Below are 23,117 nucleotides of genomic sequence, written 5' to 3' on the forward strand. Positions count from 1 at the left end.
TTTTTTTTCAAGGCCCCTGCTTAATTATGCATTAGCTTTAAAGAAAGGTAAGCACTTGATGTGTTCAGCATCCTGTGCATTAAGGGAACCACAGCCATTCCCACCTCACACAGGAGAGCACTGAAGCAAAATGCAGGTGAAGGGGAGGCTTTCCTAAAACTTCCCAGTGCTAAAGGGTGACAGGGTGCGTGATCTCAGTTTGAGGCCACGCTTTCAAACCAATAAATCCATTCTCAAAAGAAACAGAGGTGCACAAAGTGAATAAACCTACCTGGCAATATTTAAGTACCTGAGGGCTGTATCCCTCTGCAGTGAGAATTTAGATGTGGAAGTCCAACTCAATCCCCAAAAGAGACACCTCAAAAGGACAGTTCACCTGTCCCTAAGACAGCATCGGGAATGTGGCAGGAGAGCAACCCAAGCCAAATATTTGTGGGGCCATTTCCTATAGAAAAGGCAAGATCCTCGAGGGCAGTAGACACTTAGAGCCAGTAGATACCCGCCTGGTGGGATTGGTTTCCCTGGAAAGCAAGGGGTAAGGAGGCTATCCCAGGAGTGCCATGAGAAGTGTGTGCATCACCTGGGGCTTCTTAAAACTCCTTTCCAAGCCACAGAGCTGCTTGTGCCCTCCTTCCTGTGCTGGACCCACTGACCTCTCCTTTCCTTCAGCTGCCTAATGCGGTTTTCTTCCCAAAACTCACCTGAAGATACTGTGAAATTAATATAAGCTAGAGAAAAAAAAAAAAAAAGTATTTTTTGCTTCAGGTTTCCATGGAGAGCCTTTCCCGTAGGAGCAGCCCACCCAGATCAGCGGTGGTCAGGAGATGCAGTGAGGGACCAGGCATCAAGTTGCACACTGAAGAATTGCTCTCTGCTTTCCCCTGCAGACCGAGGCAGCTCTGATGTATGACGCTGTGTACATGGTGGCAGTGGCCTCCCAGCGTGCCTCCCAGCTGGCCGTGAGCTCCCTGCAGTGCCACCGGCACAAACCCTGGCGCTTCGGACCCAGATTCATGAATCTGATCAAAGAGGCAAGTGTAGACCATCTGCTCGAGGCCTGCATCACCCTCCCTCTCTCTTCTTTGCCACCCTGCTCCTCCTCACAGGCTGTGCTCTTGTTTCTGGTGCTCAGATAAGAAGTTCTCCCTCACTTTCCCGGCAGAGAAACACTGATTTACGGGCTCCATTCTGGTGGAGACTTTATCTGCTCTTGCAAAAAGAGAAGCTGCTAAACCCCGGGTGGGACAAAATCCCTATCACACCTTAAAAATTCCCAGGTTTTTTGATCAGTTCACGTTTATTATGGATGTTGATAATTTATAAATTTTCCAGAAATGAAAAGGAAAGTGAGTCTGGAGCTCTGTCCTCACTTCACTGTGTAATTCCAGTTGTTTTGCAGATTGTTTGATCAGTAATCGATAACCAGGAAACAGTGTTTCCAAAGAAGGAGATTGCTTCATCAAGCACTGCACTATAAGAATCCATGGCTGAGCTGGCTTGATCCACCCTAAAAAATGTGTATTTTAGTTGAAATGCCTTCACTCTTTCAAAAAATTCAGGTTTTGTTATGAATTTCAAATGGAAGCTTTGCCTTTGGGGACGAGCGTGGAAATGAAAATAGGAAATTACGTGGAGCATCCTACACATGCATTTTAACTTTCCCCCCATTCCCAGTTCCTTGCCAGTGTGATTCCCACCAAAGCTGCTTTCCTCAGCACTTGTGTGGGTGCAGCAGGACCCGTGGGCTGAGGGACAAGGTGAGCGGTGGTGGCACGGCAGGGCAAACACCTGAATCCAGAAATACAGCAGGAGCAAACTGAAAGACAAGCCATGTGGTGGCTCCAGAACATGTTGAAGAGCTGTCAGCACCTTCCCCAAACCTCTCCAAGAGCAGCTTTTAGAGTTGCCACGGGCGATGTACGACGTGGTGATTCACCTACACGGGAAGCGCTGGGGGTGACTGAAGGCTCCAGACCGGAGGGTTTTGGGGACTTGAGAACTTTTAGGAACTTCAAGATTTCCTGGGCTGATCCCACAGCGTGGGCAGCAGGTCAGGGGGGGGATTCTGCCCCTCTGCCCCCTCAGGTGAGACCCCTCTGCAGAGCTGCCTCCAGCCCTGGGGAACAGCACAGGGAGGACGTGGAGCTGATGGAGGGAGTCCAGAGGAGGCACCAAGATGATCAGAGGGATGGAGCAGCTCTGCTGGGAGGAAAGGCTGGGAGATTGGGATTGTTCAGCCTGGAGAGGAGAAGCTTTGGGGTGACCTCACTGTGGCCTTCCAGGACCTGAAGGGAGCCAACACAAGATGGAGAGAGACTATTTCCAAGGACCTGGAGGGACAGGACAAGGAGGAATGGTTTCAAATTGACAGAGGGCAGGAATAGATGCAATATTGGGAAGGAATTCTTGGCTGTGAGGATGGGCAGGCCCTGGCACAGGTTGCCCAGAGAAACTGTGGCTGTCCCATCCCTGGAAGTGTCCAAGGTTGGAGCAACCTGGGCTAGTGGAAGGTGTCCCTGCCCATGGCAGGGGGTGGCACTGGATGATCTTTAAGGCCCCTTCCAATCCAAACCATTCCATGATTTTCCTGTGAGCTTCTCCCTTTGCAAGTATAAAGAAAAGACAAGAGTACTCAGTCCCAGTACTCAGGGACCTGACTTAAGAATTCAGGAGGACACTTTGAGATACTTCCCTCACCAATAGAATCATTGGAACACTCAGGGAGTCAGGGAAGCAGCCCTGGTAAAGTTTATTTTTGATGAATTACATGATTAGGTTCTGGTTGAACTTCCGTTATATCCTGTAACATTTACCATGTCACCAGAAACATTAAAATTGCAATAAATCCCGTGTGAAGGCATGAAGTCTCATCACTGGCTTACACAGTCACACAGCTCCTGACTGTTCAGAAAGTTCTGCTTCACTTCAGTTTGTTAATTAGTGAGAATTGTGCAACTGCTGCTTTCTCTGTTTGCCTGAACACGTTCCCTAATAGGCCTCCCATCCCTGATTTCCCTGACAGGCAGGTGGGATACAGCTTTGATTTCAGAGCAGTGATGCTTTTCACTGTCTTTGGATGCAGCAGGCAGCTGCTTTAGGGCTCCTAATAAAGGCTTGGAAGTTTTACCATACAATTCAGAGGGGCTGAGATGGACTATTCCCAGCTCATCCCTCCCTTTGTTTCTCAAGGAAAACTTCTGTTTCTGCCCAGGAAGGAACCATCAGCTGTCTGTGCAGACATGCTGCACACACACACCCCAGCACTGCCTTGAAGCTCAAGAAACACAATTACACTCGCTGGGCTCAAACACAAATGCTTCATTTTTTTTTGTTTAGAAGAAATAAAATCGATAAAAGAAACATCAGAAATTCAGTTTAGAATCCAAACGGTACTTGAAGCGTGCGCCTCACGATTAAGGGCCTGAAAAGCCCCTTCAACGTTTAACTCATCTGACAAACACACCCTGGCTCCTGTTTGGAATTTTAAGTCACATTTGGGTCATTTGATAGTCTAAGTGGGACTGAAGCGAGACAAAGGCCATATGCACTTCTCTGGGCAAATTCAAATTTAAGCACGCACCTATGCAGCTTGTAACACCTCTTCCTTCCTGCTTATTTTAGTGTGGAGGCAGGAGCACCAATTCCTGCTTTCAAAAGTGAGATGCTTTTCACCACAGAAAGCTTTTTTTTTTGGTTTGTGTTTTCTTTTTTTCTTTTTTTTTTCCCCACAAGGAGGCTCCTGATGCCGTTTCCCAAAATAACACGTTGGGTTTTTATCCCAGATCATATCAGGTTAGCAGAGAAGCCGAGCGTGTGATGTGTAATCAATAAATGGGAGCCTTTCACAGCAGCAAATTGCCCTCTGTGGAGGGATTGATCTCTAAAGATCGTATTTTAAAAAATGCTCCATCTCTGTGAATAAGAGATGGGGGGGGTCACGTCAGAGTAATGAAAAGACAGACTGGATAAGAGATATTATGGGAGGAAATGCATCCACATGCATCCCCTCCTGCTATCCTAATTATATCAGCTCAATAAACAAATAATAAATAATAAATAATAAATAACCCTGCAAGTGTCTAGCTTTTTACAGCAGAGATTTTTGTGTATTCCTGGATTATTAAGACTAAAAATCCCACAGCAAGTTTGTTGCATTGATGCTTCTCCATTCTTATTTTACTTAAGCATGTTCTGAACTCCTGCTGTATTTCCACAGAATTCCAGATGCACCAGATTTGTCTGAGACATGTGGTAGCAACACCCCAGCATCCAAGATAAAAACCCTGCAGATTCAGGGCTGGAATTTAGATTTAACAGGCTGGGGAGACACCAGTCTGGAAGTCTGGTGATTTTTAATGCATCTTTCCTTATGTCCTCTGTCTCAGACAAATTCAATGAAGCAGAGAACGATGTGCAGTAGAAAAGCCTGTAATTTAAAATTATATGGCTGACACACGTGAAGGAACAACACCATCATTTATTGTCAGCTTTCCTTGTATCTTTGAGGAACTTAATCTAATGTGGGAGCCCCCAAAAACAGGTTATCAAAATTGTCTGCGGTTGGAAACCCATCAAACACTTTCTTTTATAGATAAGCACCAGCTCTGGGGACAAAGTGGGGGCTGGATGAGAGACAGGGGAATTTTGAGAGGCAAATGAGGTGGGTGGGAAGTTTACAAGACATAGAAAACTTAAATTGTGGAGGAAGTTAGTTCTTGATGTTGATCCTGCTGCCCCGAAAAAGCATTCCCTGGCACAGGGAATTATCCTGGATGTACAGAGTGATGGACTCTTCCACCTCCTGCTGCCAGTGTTTCAAACAATTAATTAATCCACTGATTTATAAAATGCTACCTGGACCAAAGTGGATCACAGGCAACTCATGTGCTGTACTTGAGGCATGAAGGTAGGACTACAATCCAGCAAAGTCTGGGGCAGTAAAACTCCATCACTGATGGGGGACATTTGACAACAACACTCCCAAGGAACCAAGCAAGGATGGCAAAAGCTCATCTCTTCCTGGGAAAATCTGGATTTCTGGGTGCTGAGCAGCCCAGGCAGATTCTGTCACACGCAGATTGAAGTGTTGAGAAAGCTCTGGTGGTTTGGGATGGGCAAATACCCTCCTTCAGGAAGGACCTTCTGCTTGCTCCTGTTCAGCACCAATTGCCAGTTGCTGCCTGTTTTTTAACTGGAGAACTGAAAACATTTCCAAGCTGGGACAAAGAGGATCATTCCAGTGAGGCTGGTGGGTTTATGTTGTCACATTCCAAGGTTCAGACCTGCAGCTTGGACAGAACAGACTCCTCTTTTATTTTCTTAATGAATTCTTATGCAGTGCAAAACCTCCCTGTCTTTGGGCACAAATAATACATATTTTATTTTCTCTTTCTCTTTACTCAGTCTATCTTTTTTTTATACAGTACTAGACATATGTAAATCAATATATATGAACTGTGGCAAACTTGTAAAACACAAAACATATTGGAGTTGAAGAAAGTGGTTTTTTTTAGCAAAGCAACAAAGCCACATATGCTTAAAAAAAATATTTGGAAGTGATTCAATGCTGTGGTTAACTTAAAATTCAATACTTGTTGTGGCTTCAGAGTAGCTCCTGCTGATTGTTACAGGGCAGAGTGTTTTTGTGTTCCCACAGGCACGGTGGGATGGCCTGACTGGGAGAATCACCTTCAACAAAAGTGATGGCTTAAGGAAGGATTTCGATCTGGACATTATCAGCCTCAAGGAGGAAGGAACAGAAAAGGTAACCACACGTCTTGTAAAAAAAACCAAAAACCAAAAAACAAAAAAACCTAATATGAAAAAAATTTAATTTGACAAGGGAATAGGAAAGTCCATTCTCCTCAGTTTGAATCTCCTGTGCTTGGGGTAAAAACCCCACTATTCTTGAGATTATTTGAGTCAAGGATAAAACAGACCTACTAATATTGGTTTGCTATTTTGCAATGCATTCTGAGTTGTGGGGTAGGAATCTGGGACTGGCAACACTGACCTGATGGGGACAATAATTTTAAGTGCACATTATCTTCAGTTTTTGCTGCTGCAGCTCGAGGTATTCAATTCATGTATAGAGACAGGTAAATTTATATGGATATATAGAGAGATAAATGTGAGCCAGAGGAGAAAGGAAAGAAGGTACTTGAGTAACAACCTCAACAAGAGTTGAGATGTTGAAGATTCTCCAGGTTTTTGAGATTAGATCAGTTCTTTTGCTCTTCCCCTGCAAACATGAGCTCTCAATGGGCACCACAGGGCTCCCTCCACTGCTGCCTGGGCGGTGGCTGCTGTGGGTGTCCAAAAAACCCTCACACAGGTGGCACCAACAGCTCCTGGAACTGCAGACAGAGGCTCTGTGTACACTGGCTGGAGTTCTGAGTGATAATTCCTGGTGGGTTAATTGAGCCTCTAACTGCAATTGCTCCCACACAGCTCCCCAGACGGGCTCCCTTTTCATTTTTAATGAAGAACTCTGTTTATTTCTCTCTGTACCAAGGCTGCTGGAGAGGGTTCTAAGCATTTATATAAAGTGTGGAAGAAGGTTTGTACCCGGACAGGTGATGCAAGAAACCTTTGGGCTGCGTCTGCAGGCTCAGCCTTTGGGTTTTGATAGCGACTCTCCTATTGCAGTTTAGAGACAAGGGTCTGAAAGCAGGAATTTTTCTGGTAGGATGAGCTTATTACATCTTAAAACACTGTAATTCCAAAGAGTAAAAACCAAAATCTTGGCAGGATTCAGCTTTTTCACCAAAGCTGGGGGGTGTCAATTATTATGTTGTTTATTGGGGGTTGCACTTTTCTCTTCTTTGAGTAGAAGCTGCAGCAAAATCAGTCCTTTTCTCAGCTGCTGTCCTTCCTGATTCACCTAAGATTCACCATGAGTGGTAAATTTAAACTATTTTGGAGGATGTTTTGGCATCAGCTGCAAGGGCTGTTTTAATGTGCAGGGCTGGGGGTGTTTTGCCTCACACAGAATGCTCAGGGCTGGCAATGTTTGAGCATTATTGCCTCAAAATTTTGATGAGTGTGTTATTAGCTCCTTACAGAAAATAATACAGATGATTAAGTGGGTGCTGCCATTCACTAACACATGGAAATTGGAGCTAAGCTTGTTCATAACAGATGGAAATTACCCCAGGAATCTCATCCCTCTGTTAGCATGAGGTGCTCAAAGTGGGAGTTGGAGACCAGCTCCTTGCACAGCTCCCCACTGGAGTTACAACCTGGGGTTGCTGTTCTGTAAGGAGGAGATAAAAACCACATCCACCAAGCTTAAAGTGTTCTGCAGTCATGGGACAGGGATCTTTTATACTTCTTAGAACTGTATTTTGTACAGAGTTCCCACAGCTCTCATTATTCCCCACCCCTCCCTCAGACGTGGTTGAAAAAAGGGGTTGGTTTTGTGTTGTTTTTTGTGAGGGATTTTAATGCCCCAGAGTAGAACCATCCTACAGAGCTCTTTTTGTGTTCTTATAAAGCACATACATCCTTAATAACCTTGCTTCAATCTCCAGTGGATCAGGCTAAGGCACAAAGGCCCCTCTTTCCCTCGTTACTGGTGAATAGATCATCCTACCTGACATGCAGAACCAATCTCCCTTCTGACTGTAGGCATTTCGTGTTATGCTGAATTGATTTAAACCAAATTACAGTCGGTTCAGAGCACGGGCTCGCCGAGAAGGGCCACATGACACCTCTCCAGCTTGTCACTAAACTGCAATAAATCCCCTGGGTTCCCCACAGTGATGTACAACCTCCACCTCGTTCTTCCAGCGCCCCTCCGACCTCCCCCATCCCTCCAACCAAGGCTGGCCTGCGGTGTCCTTCTTTTATCCGGGTGTGGAGCGGTCTCCTGGTGTATTTTGTATGCACTGTGACTGTGTTGCTCAGTGTCCCTCGTGGTTGTTCTCCTCCTCCCTGCTGCCAGCCAACCAAAGCCTCTCAAGTCAGCAACAGTGGGCAGAACGGCTCCTCCAGCCTGGTGCAAATCCAAGGATAACACCGGTTATCGACTGTATTCCTGCCACAGGCCATCATAATATCCAATATTTTATTTCCTGTGTGCTTCCCAGATCAGTTTCCCAGCCTGATCTGGTTTTGGGAAACAAAGGGAATGACTGACAAATGCTTGATATCAATTTTTTTTATTTTTTTTGAAGAGGCACAGCTCTCCCCACGAAGCAGAATTTGGGGAAAAAAATGTTTGTGAAAGGCACTCAGGGACACAAACCCAAAGTTTGTTTGAATTGGTGAGTTATTACCTCAAATCCACACTCAGCAGGCACAAAGTGCCTGAGCCAGCTCCTTGCCTGGAGTTGTCTCACATCAGCCCTCAGCCACGCTGTGTTTGTAAATCCAAAGGCAAAAATACTGGAGAGGCTTTCAGACTCCATACAAGTAAATATTTATCTCGACAAATCAACATGGTTGTAATTTCTGCCCCCACAAGGTGCTGAAATCGCAAAGACATTTCCCTTGAAGCTTTGGATTGGGCATTAAATACTTGAATTCTTCACTGTCTCTGGGGCTAGAGAGGAGTTTGCCTTTGGCCACTCATATTTGCTGAACAGAATCCTGCTCAGTGTGTGAAATGGTATCGCCTCTGTCATAAACAGTACTCAAGGAGTGACAGAATAATCTTTGCTAAACCTGCCGAAGGCACAGCAGAAGCAAAAGGCCAAGTGCATCCATCAATCTGCTTCAAAGTATTTACTCAAGCTTTTAGTCTGTTGTATCAGAAGAGAGAGGTCTTGCCATGTGTCTCAACTCTACCATTTACGAAATTTAAACAAACAAACAAACAAACAAAACCATTAAAATAGACATTTGACATTTTTTTTAGCAGGGAACCGAGTCTACGTGTCCCACTTTGGCAGCAAAAGGGTGACACAGCACTGTGTTGACAGCCCTTACACTCTGAGGGTTTATGGAGTTGCACTTTGCAGTCCATTCCCTGTGTTTTCTGAATTTGGTGTTGCTGCCTCGCTCAGACCTGCAGCTGTCCCCCTTCTCCAGCGTTTTGTCTCTCCTTGTGGTGCCCAGAGCCACTGAGGGGAGCACCTGGGAGGACACTCTGGGGCCTCTCACCCACTTTTCTCTGTGCAGATTGGGGTTTGGAACTCATACAGTGGCCTTAACATGACTGACAGCAACAAGGACAGATCCACCAACATCACGGATTCCTTGGCCAACCGGACCCTCATCGTCACCACGATTTTGGTAAGGCTGGCAGGGCTCTCCAGCAGCACCTTCACCACCTCCACCCTGCACACCAGCCTTGTTCTCCTCCACACTAAACACTGCTGTGCAAAACCAGTCTGTTCTCAGGCAAATGTTTTGATTTAGACTCAGAACTGACATAAAATCTGTCCACAAGATTGATTCAAAAATACCCCACTGCCAGTGAAAGACTCTCAGGAACCTCTGCCTCCAAAATTGCTTCAATATTTCACAGACAAACCCTGTGTAGTTTTCTTCCCAGAAGAGTTAACACATACAAATACTCAGCTTTGTAGTCAGTTCTTATACATCCTTCTCTTTTTTGCTGAAAATGAGACAAATAGGGCTGAGAGAGAGCAACAAAGGCTGGACAGACAGATTGAGTTATGCCCTAACTGTGATGAATAGAAAATATGCAGCTGGGTCTTTCTGCCCTGTGCTTTCTGCCTGCCCAGCAATGCCACTTCTTTCAATTATTCTACCTAATTCCTCAGGAGGAGGGACAGAGCTCAAAGCCTCCCTTCTACACTACTTTTCTATTGCCAGAGGCCTTTTTGCCACATTAAACTGCAGAAACCTGCTTGCCCAGATCTTCTCCTATCCAAAATCCTTTAAAGGGAAAAGCAACAAGGTGCTTTGCACCCTACCTATGCTGCTCTCCGTTCCCTGTGTGAATGCCTGTTCCACTCAGGGATGTTTGCTACATTTGAAGTTTTCTTATCAATAAAGATTTATTTCCCACAGAATACAAAATGTTATGTTCCCCTTATGGATTCTTTTTCTGTTATTTAGACTCTCCTGTACCCCTTTCTGTCCCTCAGAGAGTGTGGCAGTGTAGGGTCCAGATCTCGGGTGTGATTTTGGAGCTGCTGAGCTGTAATTAAAGCTCCTGGGAGCCATGAATGGTCAGTTCCACTGTTAACAAATTCATTCAGTGAATTTATTAACACACCTAAACAGCTTTTATCAGATGCAGTAAATTACTGGTTTCCATCCACTTGCAACCCATTTAGAAAATATTAATGTGATGTAGAGAAACTGATATAATCTAAACCAAACCTCATGTCTCCTCCTACATGTCTACTGTCTTTTTCTGTAGGAAGATCCCTATGTTATGTACAAGAAGTCTGACAAGCCCTTGTATGGAAATGACAGATTTGAGGGTTACTGCCTGGACTTACTCAAGGAGCTGTCAAATATTTTGGGCTTCATCTATGAGGTCAAACTAGTTTCTGATGGCAAATATGGAGCCCAGAATGACAAAGGAGAGTGGAATGGGATGGTCAAAGAGCTCATAGATCATGTAAGACTGAACCCTTCTCTCTTTATTCTACTTTCACCTGTGGTATTTTATATGTAATATAAACTGAGGTCTTTGCTTTAGTTTTCATATTTTAGAACCACTTTATTGCCACTAATTTTATTATATTATTATATTATACTATAATAGAGTCTTTATGGCCACTTTTCAGAGTAGCAACATCTGAACCAGCAGTTTGAAGGTGTGGGGGGAACCTCCAGCAGTAGCAGGTGCTGAGCTGGCACATCCTGCCCATCCCTTGGCTGCAAAATCCACCGGTGGAGGCTGAAATTCCCCCTTACCCATGCCCTGTGCAGGCCTCTGGTCTGCACACATGGAAGTCCCAAATGCCCCTCTGCCTTGCAGAGAGAGGAAACAGAGTTATCATGCCCCCAGATACCCCAGAAATGTTGCATTTTCTTGCGCGCTTCGGATTTTTGATCAAATTTAGTTTAGTTTTCAATACTGGGGGAAGAAATGGAGGGAATTGTTTCATTGCTGAGCGAGAAGGAGAATGAGCGTTCTCCCATCTGTGCTTTCAGAAAGCTGATCTGGCTGTTGCTCCTCTCACCATTACCTACGTAAGAGAGAAAGTCATCGATTTTTCCAAGCCCTTCATGACGCTGGGAATCAGCATCTTGTACCGGAAGCCCAACGGCACCAACCCGGGTGTTTTCTCCTTTCTAAACCCTCTTTCTCCTGATATTTGGATGTATGTCCTCCTAGCCTGCCTCGGGGTCAGCTGTGTCCTCTTTGTCATTGCAAGGTAAGCCCAAGACGTGGGTTTCGGATGCGTCCACATTAACAACCACCTCTCCTCCCGTAGGTGTTGGGCTCTGGGGAGTACAGAGGGTATAAAAAATATAAAACTACCCTAAGTGTTTTATCCAGTCCTAAAACATCATGTTCTGCAAGGTCCCTTGGTATTTTCGCATCCACACTGCTGTCACTTCTATGCATGGCAACGTGATGAGATTTTGCTTTCCTTAAGGGCTGAAGGGAGAGGAATACAGGATTTTTGTTGGCACACCCCACCTCTGTGTTGAAAAGCAGTTTATACGACTTGCATGTAGGCACTTCTCCCTTCCACTCACAGTGCACACAGTGAAAAAGTTAAAATAAGAAAATATGAACGTATTTATGCTGAAGGATTTTAATTAGTTCAGCTAATCCTCCCACCCACGCTTGAAAATGCAAGATAAAGTGGTTGGGAGGCTGAGGGGACACACTCAAGGTGAAGCACAGCCAAGGCTCTGCCTGGGGTTCACTATTCCTGCCTGGTGATGTCCCTATTCAAAACCAGCAGGAAATAAGCACATACACACCACTCTTCCAAATAAACCCAAAGCTTGTAACTCTCTCCAAGGCTCTCCACAAAGTTTCTGGATCAGTGGGCACAGTCACACGTCCAGTGGGCCAACAGAGAACTCTGTCCCTGAACTTTCCCTTGAAAACTCCAGACAGCTGATGTGGTTTCACAAAGTGGGTACAAGACACTTCCCTTGCCCTCAGAGACCACTGGAGAGGCAGTTACTTGAGGGCTTTGAACAGGAGTAAACCAAGCATGAAAGAAAATGAACTTAGAAAAACTTGTCAGAGGTTTTGCCCTTTCAGGCACGCTGTTTTTTTGTACTCCTGAAAAATACCCAGACTCTGAACTGGCACAGTTATTCAGGTAGTGGCCTTGGAATTTCATTTCCAACTGTCTTGTTGTGGTTTTTTTTTTTTTTTTTTAATCTCAACCTATCCTTCATTTTTTCATATGAAATATAAGAAGAAAAGTAATGTATTATTGGAAGCCCACTACACATTCACATCACAGCAAAACAGGGATGGAGCACTTCTCCCATGGGGAAAGGCTGAGAGAATTGGGAATGTTCAGTCTGGAGAAGAGAAGGCTCCAGGGTGATCAAATTGTGCCCTTCCAGGACCTAAAGGGAGCCTGCAAAACTGATGGAGATTATTTACAAGGGTCTGGAGTGACAGGACAAGGGGGAATGGCTTCAAACAGACAGAGAGTAGGATTAGATGGGATATTAGGAAGGAATTGTTCCCTGGGAGGGTGGGGAGGCCCTGGCACAGGTTGCCCAGAGAAGCTGTGGCTGCCCCATCCCTGGAAGTGTCCAAGGCCAGGTTGAATGGGACTTGGAGCAACCTGGGCTAGTGGAAGGTGTCCCTGCCCATGGCAGGGGGTGGCACTGGATGAGCTTTAATCTCCCTCCCGACCCAAACCATTCTGTGATTCTGTGAAAGTAACAGAAATGCTGCAGGTTTTATTGCAGATGATGGCACTCAACTTTAAGAAGTCAACAATCATGTCTGTATTCCAATGTATACGTACATATACCCGATTCGAAGGTCATAAACCAGCTGTAATCTGAACCAATGATCCTGATAACTCAGCACACTGGGCCTGACTTTCACTTCTGTGTGGGCCAGGTCAAATGAGGCTCTTTCTGCTCGTCCTCCAATTCCCTGCAAGGCACAGCCCTGCAAAGCCTTGGCTCACATGAGCAGCTCTGCTGGGGGACCGGCCTCAAACACACATTTTGCCACGGCCCACTGAACAACCCTTGGCCCAGGGGGCCGAACCTGTGTGAATGCTTTGCTCATTTCCATGTTTTTAAGCTGGTACCAAAGCAGAGACATTTGTGGGATTTGCTTTTTTTTTTTTTTTCCTTTAAATCACTGAGAGTGAGAAGGGGGAGAAAGGAATCACAATTCAGTTGACCTGGTGGCGATCAGTCAAAAGTTGGACTTGATGATCTTCCAGATCTTTTCCAACCTGAATGATTCTGTGAAATAAAGCAGGAGGGGCCATGGGTTAAGTTACCAGTACTGGCCCCAGGTAAAAGAGGAGTTTATCCATCCCTGGCAGCTGTGGGATTGTGTACAATTAGTCATGACTTCCCACGAGCTCTTAGTGGCTCACTGTGCCATAAATAATAACTCCTACTGTACTCAAATCATGATCTCATTCATGACTAATATTAAATCTGCTCGACTCCGACAGATTGACTTTTCTGCAGTTGTGTGCCAAGGCTGAGAATATCCCACAACCCTCAGCACAGTGGAAGGGAAAACAAAACCCAAGTTACCCTCAGTGCTTCTGTTTTTTAAAATAAGGGCATCAGCTTTGGAAGAATAAATAGGTTTCAGGGTGCTTGGTCTGCTCGCAGACTCGTGGCCAGGAGCAAAGCAAAAGGAAATGAACCACGGTAAAAAAAAAAATCATTACCTATTTGCTTTTGTCTCTTGGCTGTTAAAAATTGCCCCCAAACACAGCCTTTTGGTAAATCCATAGGTTTGCCCTTTTCCAGCTGCGTTCTGTTAAAAAACAAAAATTCCGGGAGCAGCATAACCAGTGAAGCCCGATTTCCCCGCAGATCTGTGTCTCCTGGTGGGTTGTGATCACCACTTGAAGTCAGTTTGTGTGTTCATTTGCTTTTCCTGCAGCAGGAGGATTTACAGGGGATCTGATTAACAGATACCTAAGGAGCTGTGAGCTCATCCTGCAGCTCCTCTCCTGGTGGGGCTCCTACTGCAGTGTTTCACAACACAATAACCTCTGAGGCCTCTGCCTATTCGTCAGACATGGCTAAATTAAATGGCTTAAATTAAGGGCCAATTAATGGCTAAAATTAATGGCCAATTAATGGCTAAAATTAGCTGAAAGGCTCACATGTCACTAGAGGTACAGACACCGCACACACGTTCACAACACACAGCACAAACCCAGACCTGCAACGACAGAAACAGATCAAGTAGAAACAACAGGAACAGATCAGTAGACCTCATTTTTATAACCCACCTCTTCTAGAAAAAGAGAAAAAGAATGCCCCAGTTCGGCAGAAACCATCATTTTCTGAATGCTTAGGTTTTTTTCTGTCACAAATGCTCTCCCTGAGCTGATGCCTAAAAGCAGTGCTCTGTTAAAATGCATCTGTGGAGGTTGAAGGAGTACAGAAAATTGGGTTCACGTGTCATGTTAATTTAGATTTACAAATTTTAAGCTAAGCCCTTCTTGCTGCCCACATCTAGACCTGCTCATGTCTCCAAATGCATCAAGATTTCTGTAAGATTTGTAAAGTCTTTCGGCAAATATAGGTTAGATTGGTTCTAAGGACCTCATGTACCATCCAATTTTTAGCACTGCCACAGTAAATTAAACAGTTAACTGTACTTATACATCAGTTCATGGAAGACAAATACCTGGGAATAATTTCCATAGAATGGGATAATCTTCCTATTATTTATTTAGACTTTTCAGCAGCTGAATAATTTCTCATTTGTCTCTAATCCTTGTGTAGCCCTGTAATAGTTACATTAATTTTAGAACTCAAACACTGAAGTTTTTATCACTGTGAAGGGTTGCAGACTGACAAAGCTCTGTTCCAAGTACGCTGACAGTGAATGAACAAGGTGTTTTCTGCCAAAATTTCCTGCTAATGCCGTGTCAGCTGTGCTGCTACGTCAATGAAGGGAGAGCCAAGTAGCTGAGGTGAATAATGTCACACAGAGCCCGTGTGAAAAAGGTGCTGAGGTGACCTTGAGCATCTCATACTTATCAGAAACCTCAGCACAGCTATTGCTGAAGAGGGAGAAAACCATGGGAAAAAGGCCAGGAAAACAAAAGGTCTGAGCAGTGGAATAGAGCTGAACTGTAAACCAGCCTCTTCCTATAGCTCAGCACAGCAATAGGAACACGAGCAGAAAATCAGCTTTTGTTTAGAGGTGGAGAGGAGATCTATACCCTACTAACACATTAAAATACATACCCAGAGCCATAAAAATCTCTCCAGTCTGGCAGCAAGAGTTTTGCTGCCAGAATTTAATTGCCACTTTCCAGCAAATGGCTGTTTTGCTCTTTCCACCATCGAGATGTTTGTATCCAACCTACTGAAGGTGGTGGCTGTCTGAAACTCTGCAAGATCCCAACCTTGGGCTTCCCAGGCAGGTCAGGCAGAGTTATTCACTGCTCTTACTGTCCTCTGTGAGCACTCTGGGATGCTGTGGAGGGGAGACCTCTTCACTCCTGTGGCTGTCAGCAGCCTACTGGCCCTAATTGTGGGGCTCTTGCTGAGGATGTGTTTCCCCAGGTGTGCATGAAGTGAGTTGGGAACAGTGTGGTTACTACACAGCACCTGCTTCTGTTATTCTGGCATAAATCTGAGACACACAACTTGGTAACTGCTTTTCTTTTAAGGGGTGTGTGCAGAGCTGTTGTGTCTTGAACCCGAAAACTGCATGTTTTGTCACGGTTTTTGAGGCTCTCGTTGTGGTGGTGGCGGTGATACTGTGCAGCTGGTGGCACCCTAAGCTACTCTCTGCTCCAATTAGTGGGGTTTGTTATTACCAGGGAGCTCATTGCTTCAGCTGAGCAAACTCCATGCTTATTTATATCGTTGGAACAGTAATTGGAGTGTATGGGCATGATATTTGCAAAGAATATTCCTAAACTTCAGGAGGAGTATGCAGGAAGCCACGCAGCGGTGGGAAGCAACAGCAGGCAAAGGTGCCTGGGGGAGAAATGGCCCTTTCACGTGGTCCTGCGAGGTGCTGTGCAGAGCAGGAGGGGCACAGTGTGTAGTTAGACCACAGTTCTACCACTACAGGCAGAATTCTCTCCCAACAACGACAAAACCACGTGTCCCTGTGGCTTTCTGGCCCTGCAGCTGCCCCCGAACGCCTTCCAGTGGTGGGCAGCTTTTTGTTCAGGGAGAGGATGTCTGCTGGATGCACCTCAACCACAGGCAGCTCACTCTGGCTGCCTTTAGAGGGCTGCTACTCCTTCCCAGGTCCTAAATGCTCTCCCAAGGAGCAGCTACGTGGCTTCCACTTGTCCCGCCCGAGGGCCCTGCAGATTCGGAGCAGGCAGGGAGTGGCTGCAGCCTCTCCCCCTCGAGGGCTCTACACAGGAATAACCCTGCCCTAGATGCAGGAGTAGCCCTGTCCTAGATCCAGGCACGAGGCAGCTGCGAGATGTCCTAAGGGACAGCCTTTCAGCTGAGGTTTCCCCCTCCTTGTGTCCTTCCTGCCCTCCCCACCCTCCCCACGCGGCGCGGTTTTTTCGGCAGGCTCGCTGTGTGTACTCGCTGTTTACGGACTCTTTCTGTTGACTGCCACAGGTTTACACCCTACGAGTGGTATAACCCCCACCCATGCAACCCAGACTCAGACGTGGTGGAAAACAATTTTACTTTACTAAATAGTTTCTGGTTTGGAGTTGGAGCTCTCATGCAGCAAGGTACACCGGTTACACTTCGTTATCGCACACGTCCCACAGTCTGCTCAAGGGCTTCTGTGCTGGTAAACTCCACCCCCCCCTGTAAATGCAACTCATACTGTAAAACCTGATCTCAGGGAGGCTAAGGATAGAAGAAAAGGAAGAGAAGGATGTGCCACTGCACACTGGGAGCAGGCACAGGAGGGGAACCTGTGGAACCCAGAGCAGGAGGAAGGAGGGGAAGCGTCTGAGAGAGAGGGAAAGCAGGCAGGGCCACACTGGAGCTCCTGGAGCTGAAATGGAAAATAATTGCAAGAGGGCTATGAGGTGCTTCGTGCTGAAGTTGAGTTTGTTGGTATAAGAGGTTTGGCAACAGGAGGATGTTGGGCTCCCTCCCAACAGTAACCGGCCTTAGCCACCCTAGAAAAACTGTTCTGTCTGCCAAACAAAGGAAAGATGCTCTTTCTTCTGAATGGTTGTTAAGTTTGCTGGCACTTGTCAAACTCGTTGTTCAAAACCAAACCCAAACCCTTTTTTTTATGGCTTTTCTGCAGGTATGAGCCCCATCCTTCTGTAAAGGCATCCAACCCTAGGAGCCTTACCCCAGTCACAAGTCCCTGTTGCTGATGATTTTGGAAACAACTGGCATTTTACTCAGTTGACAAGGAAGGGCAGTGAAGTTTACTCCATGTGGAAAGTCAAACAGACATATGCAATAAACACAGTTGTTTATGTTCTAAGGTTTCCAGTTAAATCACTATTCACCAAAACTGGGCTCCACTGAAAGGAATGAAAATATTTTCTGACAAACATTTCAAGTTAAATCAAAGTTGAACAAAACAAAACCAAAAAAAACCAAAAAAAACCAAAAAACCCTCACCTCACAACAACAACCAAAAAGGCAATCCAGAGGAAAGCCCAGTAGTACCTTGATATTAAATTCCTAAACATTAAAGTAAGGAATATAAAACCATCTCTGCATTCATACAGGTACAGTTTATTCTTTCCTCTTTAACAGACATGAGTAGCAGTGACAAAAAAGCCAAACATGAGGAGGATTTTTTTCCTAGCTGTGGTAGAGAATAAAGTTGGTATTGAACCTAGGATGCACTTGCTTTTAGTGGCGCACTAATGTATTGAGAGCACACAGAGCTTCCCCACAGAAATTACTTGGAAGGAGGTTGGATGAAAGAAGAGCATTTCTGCATCGCTTTTTTGGGTTTGTCTGCCTTCCAAGTTACCAGTAAAACACAGGCTGAGGTTTTACAGTATCAGGCAGGTGTGTGTATCTAACTGTGACTGCCCCTTTGTGTGAAAGTGCCCCAGGATTCTGTGTTTCCATGTACTGCCTTTTTTTGGAGTTTACCATCATCCACAGCAAACTGTGGGATGCAGTGTCTGCTCGTTACCACTACCTTGGGTACATGACAGTCAGCCCCAACCAGACTCTGCTTGTCTTTTAAGAAGATTAAAACAAACAAACAAACAAACAAAAACAAAACAAAGAAAGAAAAGGAAAGAAAGAAAGAGAAAAAACCCCAAACATTTGTAAGGCAACACAAATGTTTCCATGTACAAACTTGTGGTGCGTGTGACTGTCTGTGCATCATTGTCAATGTGAAGAGTTTGGACATGATGGGAATGGTCGGGAAACTCTGCGTCCAGCGTTGGGCTCTTTCCTGTTGGCAGCAGCTGCTCGTTGTGCTTGATTGGAAGCCACTCTTTTTTGTTTTTTTTTTTTAAATTTTAAAATGTGATGATCAGACTTTCTCTTTTCTACAGAGCGTGAGCAAAGTCTGGATCAGGATTGGCTGTCATGTCTGCCATAAAAAGGCACTAGAGAGACTTCAGCAAGTATTGTCTCTGCCCCCGAGTCTTGCTGGCAACGTTTTTATTTAGATGCTGCTTCCCCTGTTTTCCCCTGGAAGTCTTGGATGTGTTATTCATGTTCTGAAACCATCCAAACGGGGCACATTTCATCCAATTCATTCAGAGAAATTAGCACTCGCAGATAGGAAAGCTTTCCCCTCAGAGCCCCAGTTCAGCCAGGGAGTGGGTCAGCCCAGGAGCAGCTGGTTCAGGAGAGGGTGCAGGTTGAAGGGGGTGAGCATGGATCATAACCTGTCCTGATCCCACAGCGTGGGAAGCAGGAGAGAAGGGGAATCTGCCCCTCTGCCCCTTCAGGTGAGACCCCACCTTGCAGAGCTGCCTCCAGCCCTGGGGAACAGCACAGGGATGTGGAGAGAGTCCAGAGAAGGCATCAGAGCTGCTCCCAGGGCTGGAGCCCCTCTGCTCTGGAGCCAGGCTGGGAGAGCTGGGGGGGTTCCCCTGGAGAAGAGAAGGCTCCAGGGTGACATAATTGTAGCCTTCCAGGACCTGAAGGGACACCGTGTGAAAGATGGAGAGGGACTTTTTACAAGGGCCTGGAGTGACAAGACAAGGGGGAATGGCTTCCCACTGCCAGAGGGCAGGGTTAGATGGGATATTGGGAAGGAATTCCTGGCTGTGAGGGTGGTGAGCGCCACACAGAGAAGTTGTGGCTGCCCCATCCGTGGGAGTGTCCAAGGCCAGGTTGGACAGGGCTTGGAGCACCCTGGGTATAGTGGAAGGTGTCCTTGCCCATGGTGGGCTCTGCTCCCCCCCAAAAGTCACTCACTGCACAATTAGCAGGCTGGGGGTTCAAAGCTCAAGTGAACTGAATGTATTCTGCTGCTTTCCACAAACCCTATTTTGCTGTGGGAGATCACAGGAGGTTTGGTGTCTCACCCCACGAGGGCAGCACTCAGGGCTTCTCCGCCTCCTCCTGTGCAGCACTGACAGATTTCAGGGCTGCTGGTTAAGGGGTCTGCAAGGTACCTGCTGTTGTGCATTCCCAGGATGTCAGAGTGTATGTCAGAGTCAGGTCCAAGAGCAGAAATTCTATTTGTGTTGCTGTCTAAGCTTAAAAGCAATAACACCTTCAGGATGACCTGAATCAGCACTCCTAGAAGCAGTTTATGCAGGTCAACCCCAGCTTAGAAATACAACAACATTACAGAATACAGCAACAATAATAAAAAAAAAATCAATTCATTGTATTTTAAAAAAATCTGTTCTGCAAAGCTAGAAAGTACAGCAGACCACAAATATAAACCCAGACAGAGCTACAGCTCTGGAAACAAGTACATTTGGCCTTGAAAACTTAAAGTGAGAGTTTTTGCTTTTAGACTGCCCTCACATTTTGACAGTTCTGTCAACCCTTGGGCTATGCTTAGCTTTGACTTTAAGGAAGTGTGTATGTGTTTACAAAGCTAAGTTAGACGTGTTTGCTGGTTGTTTGGGAAGTTTTTACCTTTTCAGTCTCTGCCCCAAAAGTCACTTTCAAAGTTTTTGCAAAGTCTAAAAATATTCTCTGCCACAGATTGAAATTTCTTGCAGAACTCACAAAATAGTTGGGGAGAGATATCAACATGATTTTCCAGGAATAAAAATGTGTTTGTCACATCAAAAGCTTTACCGTGCTGAGATCTCCCTTCGCAGGCACTTAAGTGTTTTCTTAAGTCCATCCTTCATCAGGAAAATAATTATGCAAAGACTTAAGTTTGAGGTCGAAAGTACTCAAGTGGCTGCCTAAGAGCTTTGCTGAATCAGATTCTGGTATCCCACACAATGAGGGGAGCTCAGTGGGGATGCACCTAAAAGAAAGAGCACAGAACTTGTGCCAAAATGCTTAGAAATACTTGTGTGCCTTAAATACAGGTGATCTGAGCTGTTTAGAAAACATTTCAGTGCTGTTCTGCGGGGTGTTATGGCAATGGCACTTTAAACAATGTACTTCAGAGCCAAGGCAGCTTTTTACTTGGGCAACTCGGAGAATCTGAGACAGTGCTTGAGGATTTAACATTTGAACAGAAGCAAAACATAAGGTGTGACCTGCAGGCAGATCTCCTAAACCCTTTTCAGCAACAAGGAGTGTTAAATACACCGGCCAAAACTTTGCCCTGTAGATCCAAAGGATGTGCCCGTTCACCCCCTGAACTTTCAAACGTGAAGCTCATGTTTATAAAAAGAGGTTTTCTGGGGTTGGAGCTGAGGTTCTCACAGCTGATGAGTTCAATGGGACTGCAGTGATCTCCCTGTGTCTGCTCAGATACGTCAATAGGATGCACAGGGCAGGTTTCTCCTGTAAGATATTTCTGTCAGGCAGCCTGTAAGATTCTGCTAAAGATCCTTGGTTAAAAATTGATTCCAGTGTGCAGGCAAAAAGGGATTCAGTAAACAGCCCAAGATACTAGGATAGCCTGCTGGGGGTGGAAGAGGTTAATATTACAATGATGGTTAGCTCAGGGATGTAAAGGGGCTTAGACCCAAGGATCATTCCATTTGTCATGTATCATGGCATACATCCCCTTCACAGTGTGTTCCCATTATAAATGTTAGCTGTGCATCTGTGAGATTATTGTTTAAATCATTTTATCATCCTGCAGCTCATAAAAGCATTCCGTGCCTTAAAAAACAGTCTGTGGCATCAGGAAGGGCATCTTTCAGCATCATTTTAATATGATTGTTTTGGTGGTATCGTAACAGGATCAGAGCTGATGCCCAAAGCTCTCTCTACCAGAATAGTTGGAGGAATATGGTGGTTTTTCACCTTAATCATAATCTCATCCTATACTGCCAACCTGGCTGCCTTCCTGACCGTGGAGAGGATGGAATCGCCCATCGATTCGGCAGATGATTTGGCAAAGCAAACCAAGATAGAGTACGGGGCTGTTAGAGATGGATCCACAATGACCTTCTTCAAGGTAAGACGGCACCAGCCAGGCCTGGCCGGCCGGAGACTCCCCCCGGCGCTCCAGGAAAAATGGTGAGCAGGAATCGCAGATCTTGGCAGGATTAGCAGGATTAGGTAAATATCAGCATTTACCCAAACCCAGCAGTAGGAAAACTGGGGGGTTTTTCCCCAAGGCACATGGAAAAACAGTCTGGTGATTTACTGCTGTGAGGGCCAAACCCACCTGCCTGTGGATGGGGGCATCTGAAGGGAGCCTGGGAATCCTCTCCTCCAGGTTGCTTCAGGGTGGGATCTCATTTTCTTCCAGCCACTTGCCTGGAAAATTCTACTTCTCCTTCAGAGAAAGTCGCATTTTTACACTGATAATACTGCCAGCAAGTCCAAATGCAACTTTATTTGTCCCTTTTTTAAGTGCTCCCTGGTCAACATTGCACAGACTACCAATACAAAGGCCTCATAAACACATGAACACATCAGTAAGTAAAAGGCAGTTTTCTATGGCTAATTGCTTTGTAGATATCTGTGCTCTTATTTTTTTTTCCTAATTATTAGTATTAATTACCTGCAAAATGAATAATCTCATCAAATGTCAACGTAAAAGCCACCAAGCTATAAATACAGAATACGTGCCCAAAAATCCTGTGACAGTCAGAATTAATTAGCAGCTCCATCAGCAGTCTCAGCAGGGAAGTTAAGCACGGGATGAACTGGTGTCAGGCTTCTCCCTGGAGCATTTAAGGATGGTGTTTGTAGACAGTCCAACATGCAGTGCCTTTCAAGGGGATCAGGCGCTGTGGGGAAGCAGCATTTGGGCAAAATAACATGAGCTGCTCCAGCCTGAGTCCCTGCCCTGCTTTAAGCAGAAGCCCTGATGAGGCGAAAAGGAATAACATTCATCCAGAATGTTTCAATGCTGTCATAGATATGAGGGTCCAGCAGAGGCCACAAAGATGATGAGGGGGTCTGGAGCATCTCTCTGGTGAGGAGAGACTGTGGGAGACTGTGGTTAGTCTGGAGAAGAGAAGGCTGAGAGGTGATCTCATCAGTCCACACAGATATCTCCAGGGGCTGTCAGAGGAAGGTGCCAGACCCTGTTCAGTGGTGCCAGTGACAGGATGAGGAGCAATGGCCACAAACTGAAACACAACAAGTCCCCCCTCACCATGAGGAAGATCTTTGGCTGGCTTTCATTATAGCCAGTCCTTGAAATGATGAGCTGACATCTCCATTGAGATGGAAACCCACCTGGAGATATTCCTGGAAGCTTTGTAAGGCAAGGACCAGACTCTCCTCAGGGGTATAAGGCAGCAGGAATCAGCTGTGCCATCTTCTGAAAGACTCTGGGAAAATCCCTTGAGCTGAGAGCTCTTCCGTGCCCAAAGACAGTCACTGCCATTGATATTCTGAAGTCAAACCCAGCATCAGAGACAAAACCTCAAAACCTCTTGTTTCCATGTGGTTTTAGAGGAAATAGCTTCTCAGGTTCAAAATGAGAAGTTCAAGCAAATTCCTGGAGCTGTTTTCAGCTTTACACCGATTTCTTTTTGCACCATTAATCCCTCAGGCTGAAATATGTGTCG

The 23,117-nt window shown here is 45.6% G+C and overlaps 1 protein-coding gene across 4 annotated transcripts in view; it reads left to right on the top strand.

The window, feature by feature from the left end:
* GRIK1 (glutamate ionotropic receptor kainate type subunit 1) overlaps positions 1 to 23,117 on the top strand; it is a 117,962-nt gene that overhangs the window by 81,033 nt on the left and 13,812 nt on the right. For 2 of the 4 annotated variants that reach the window (XM_050333459.1, XM_050333460.1), the window contains exons 7-14: positions 888 to 1,031; positions 5,657 to 5,764; positions 6,515 to 6,559; positions 9,124 to 9,237; positions 10,337 to 10,540; positions 11,080 to 11,303; positions 16,666 to 16,784; positions 21,330 to 21,547. In XM_050333459.1, coding sequence (XP_050189416.1) covers positions 888 to 1,031; positions 5,657 to 5,764; positions 6,515 to 6,559; positions 9,124 to 9,237; positions 10,337 to 10,540; positions 11,080 to 11,303; positions 16,666 to 16,784; positions 21,330 to 21,547 — 1,176 coding nt within the window. The remainder of the gene's footprint in view (positions 1 to 887; positions 1,032 to 5,656; positions 5,765 to 6,514; positions 6,560 to 9,123; positions 9,238 to 10,336; positions 10,541 to 11,079; positions 11,304 to 16,665; positions 16,785 to 21,329; positions 21,548 to 23,117) is intronic. The other 2 variants (XM_050333461.1, XM_050333462.1) reach the window with 1 other exon arrangement.

This window comes from Myiozetetes cayanensis, unplaced genomic scaffold (assembly GCF_022539395.1).
Source record: "Myiozetetes cayanensis isolate MyiCay16 unplaced genomic scaffold, myiCay2020 scf5-8, whole genome shotgun sequence".
NCBI lineage: Eukaryota > Metazoa > Chordata > Aves > Passeriformes > Tyrannidae > Myiozetetes > Myiozetetes cayanensis.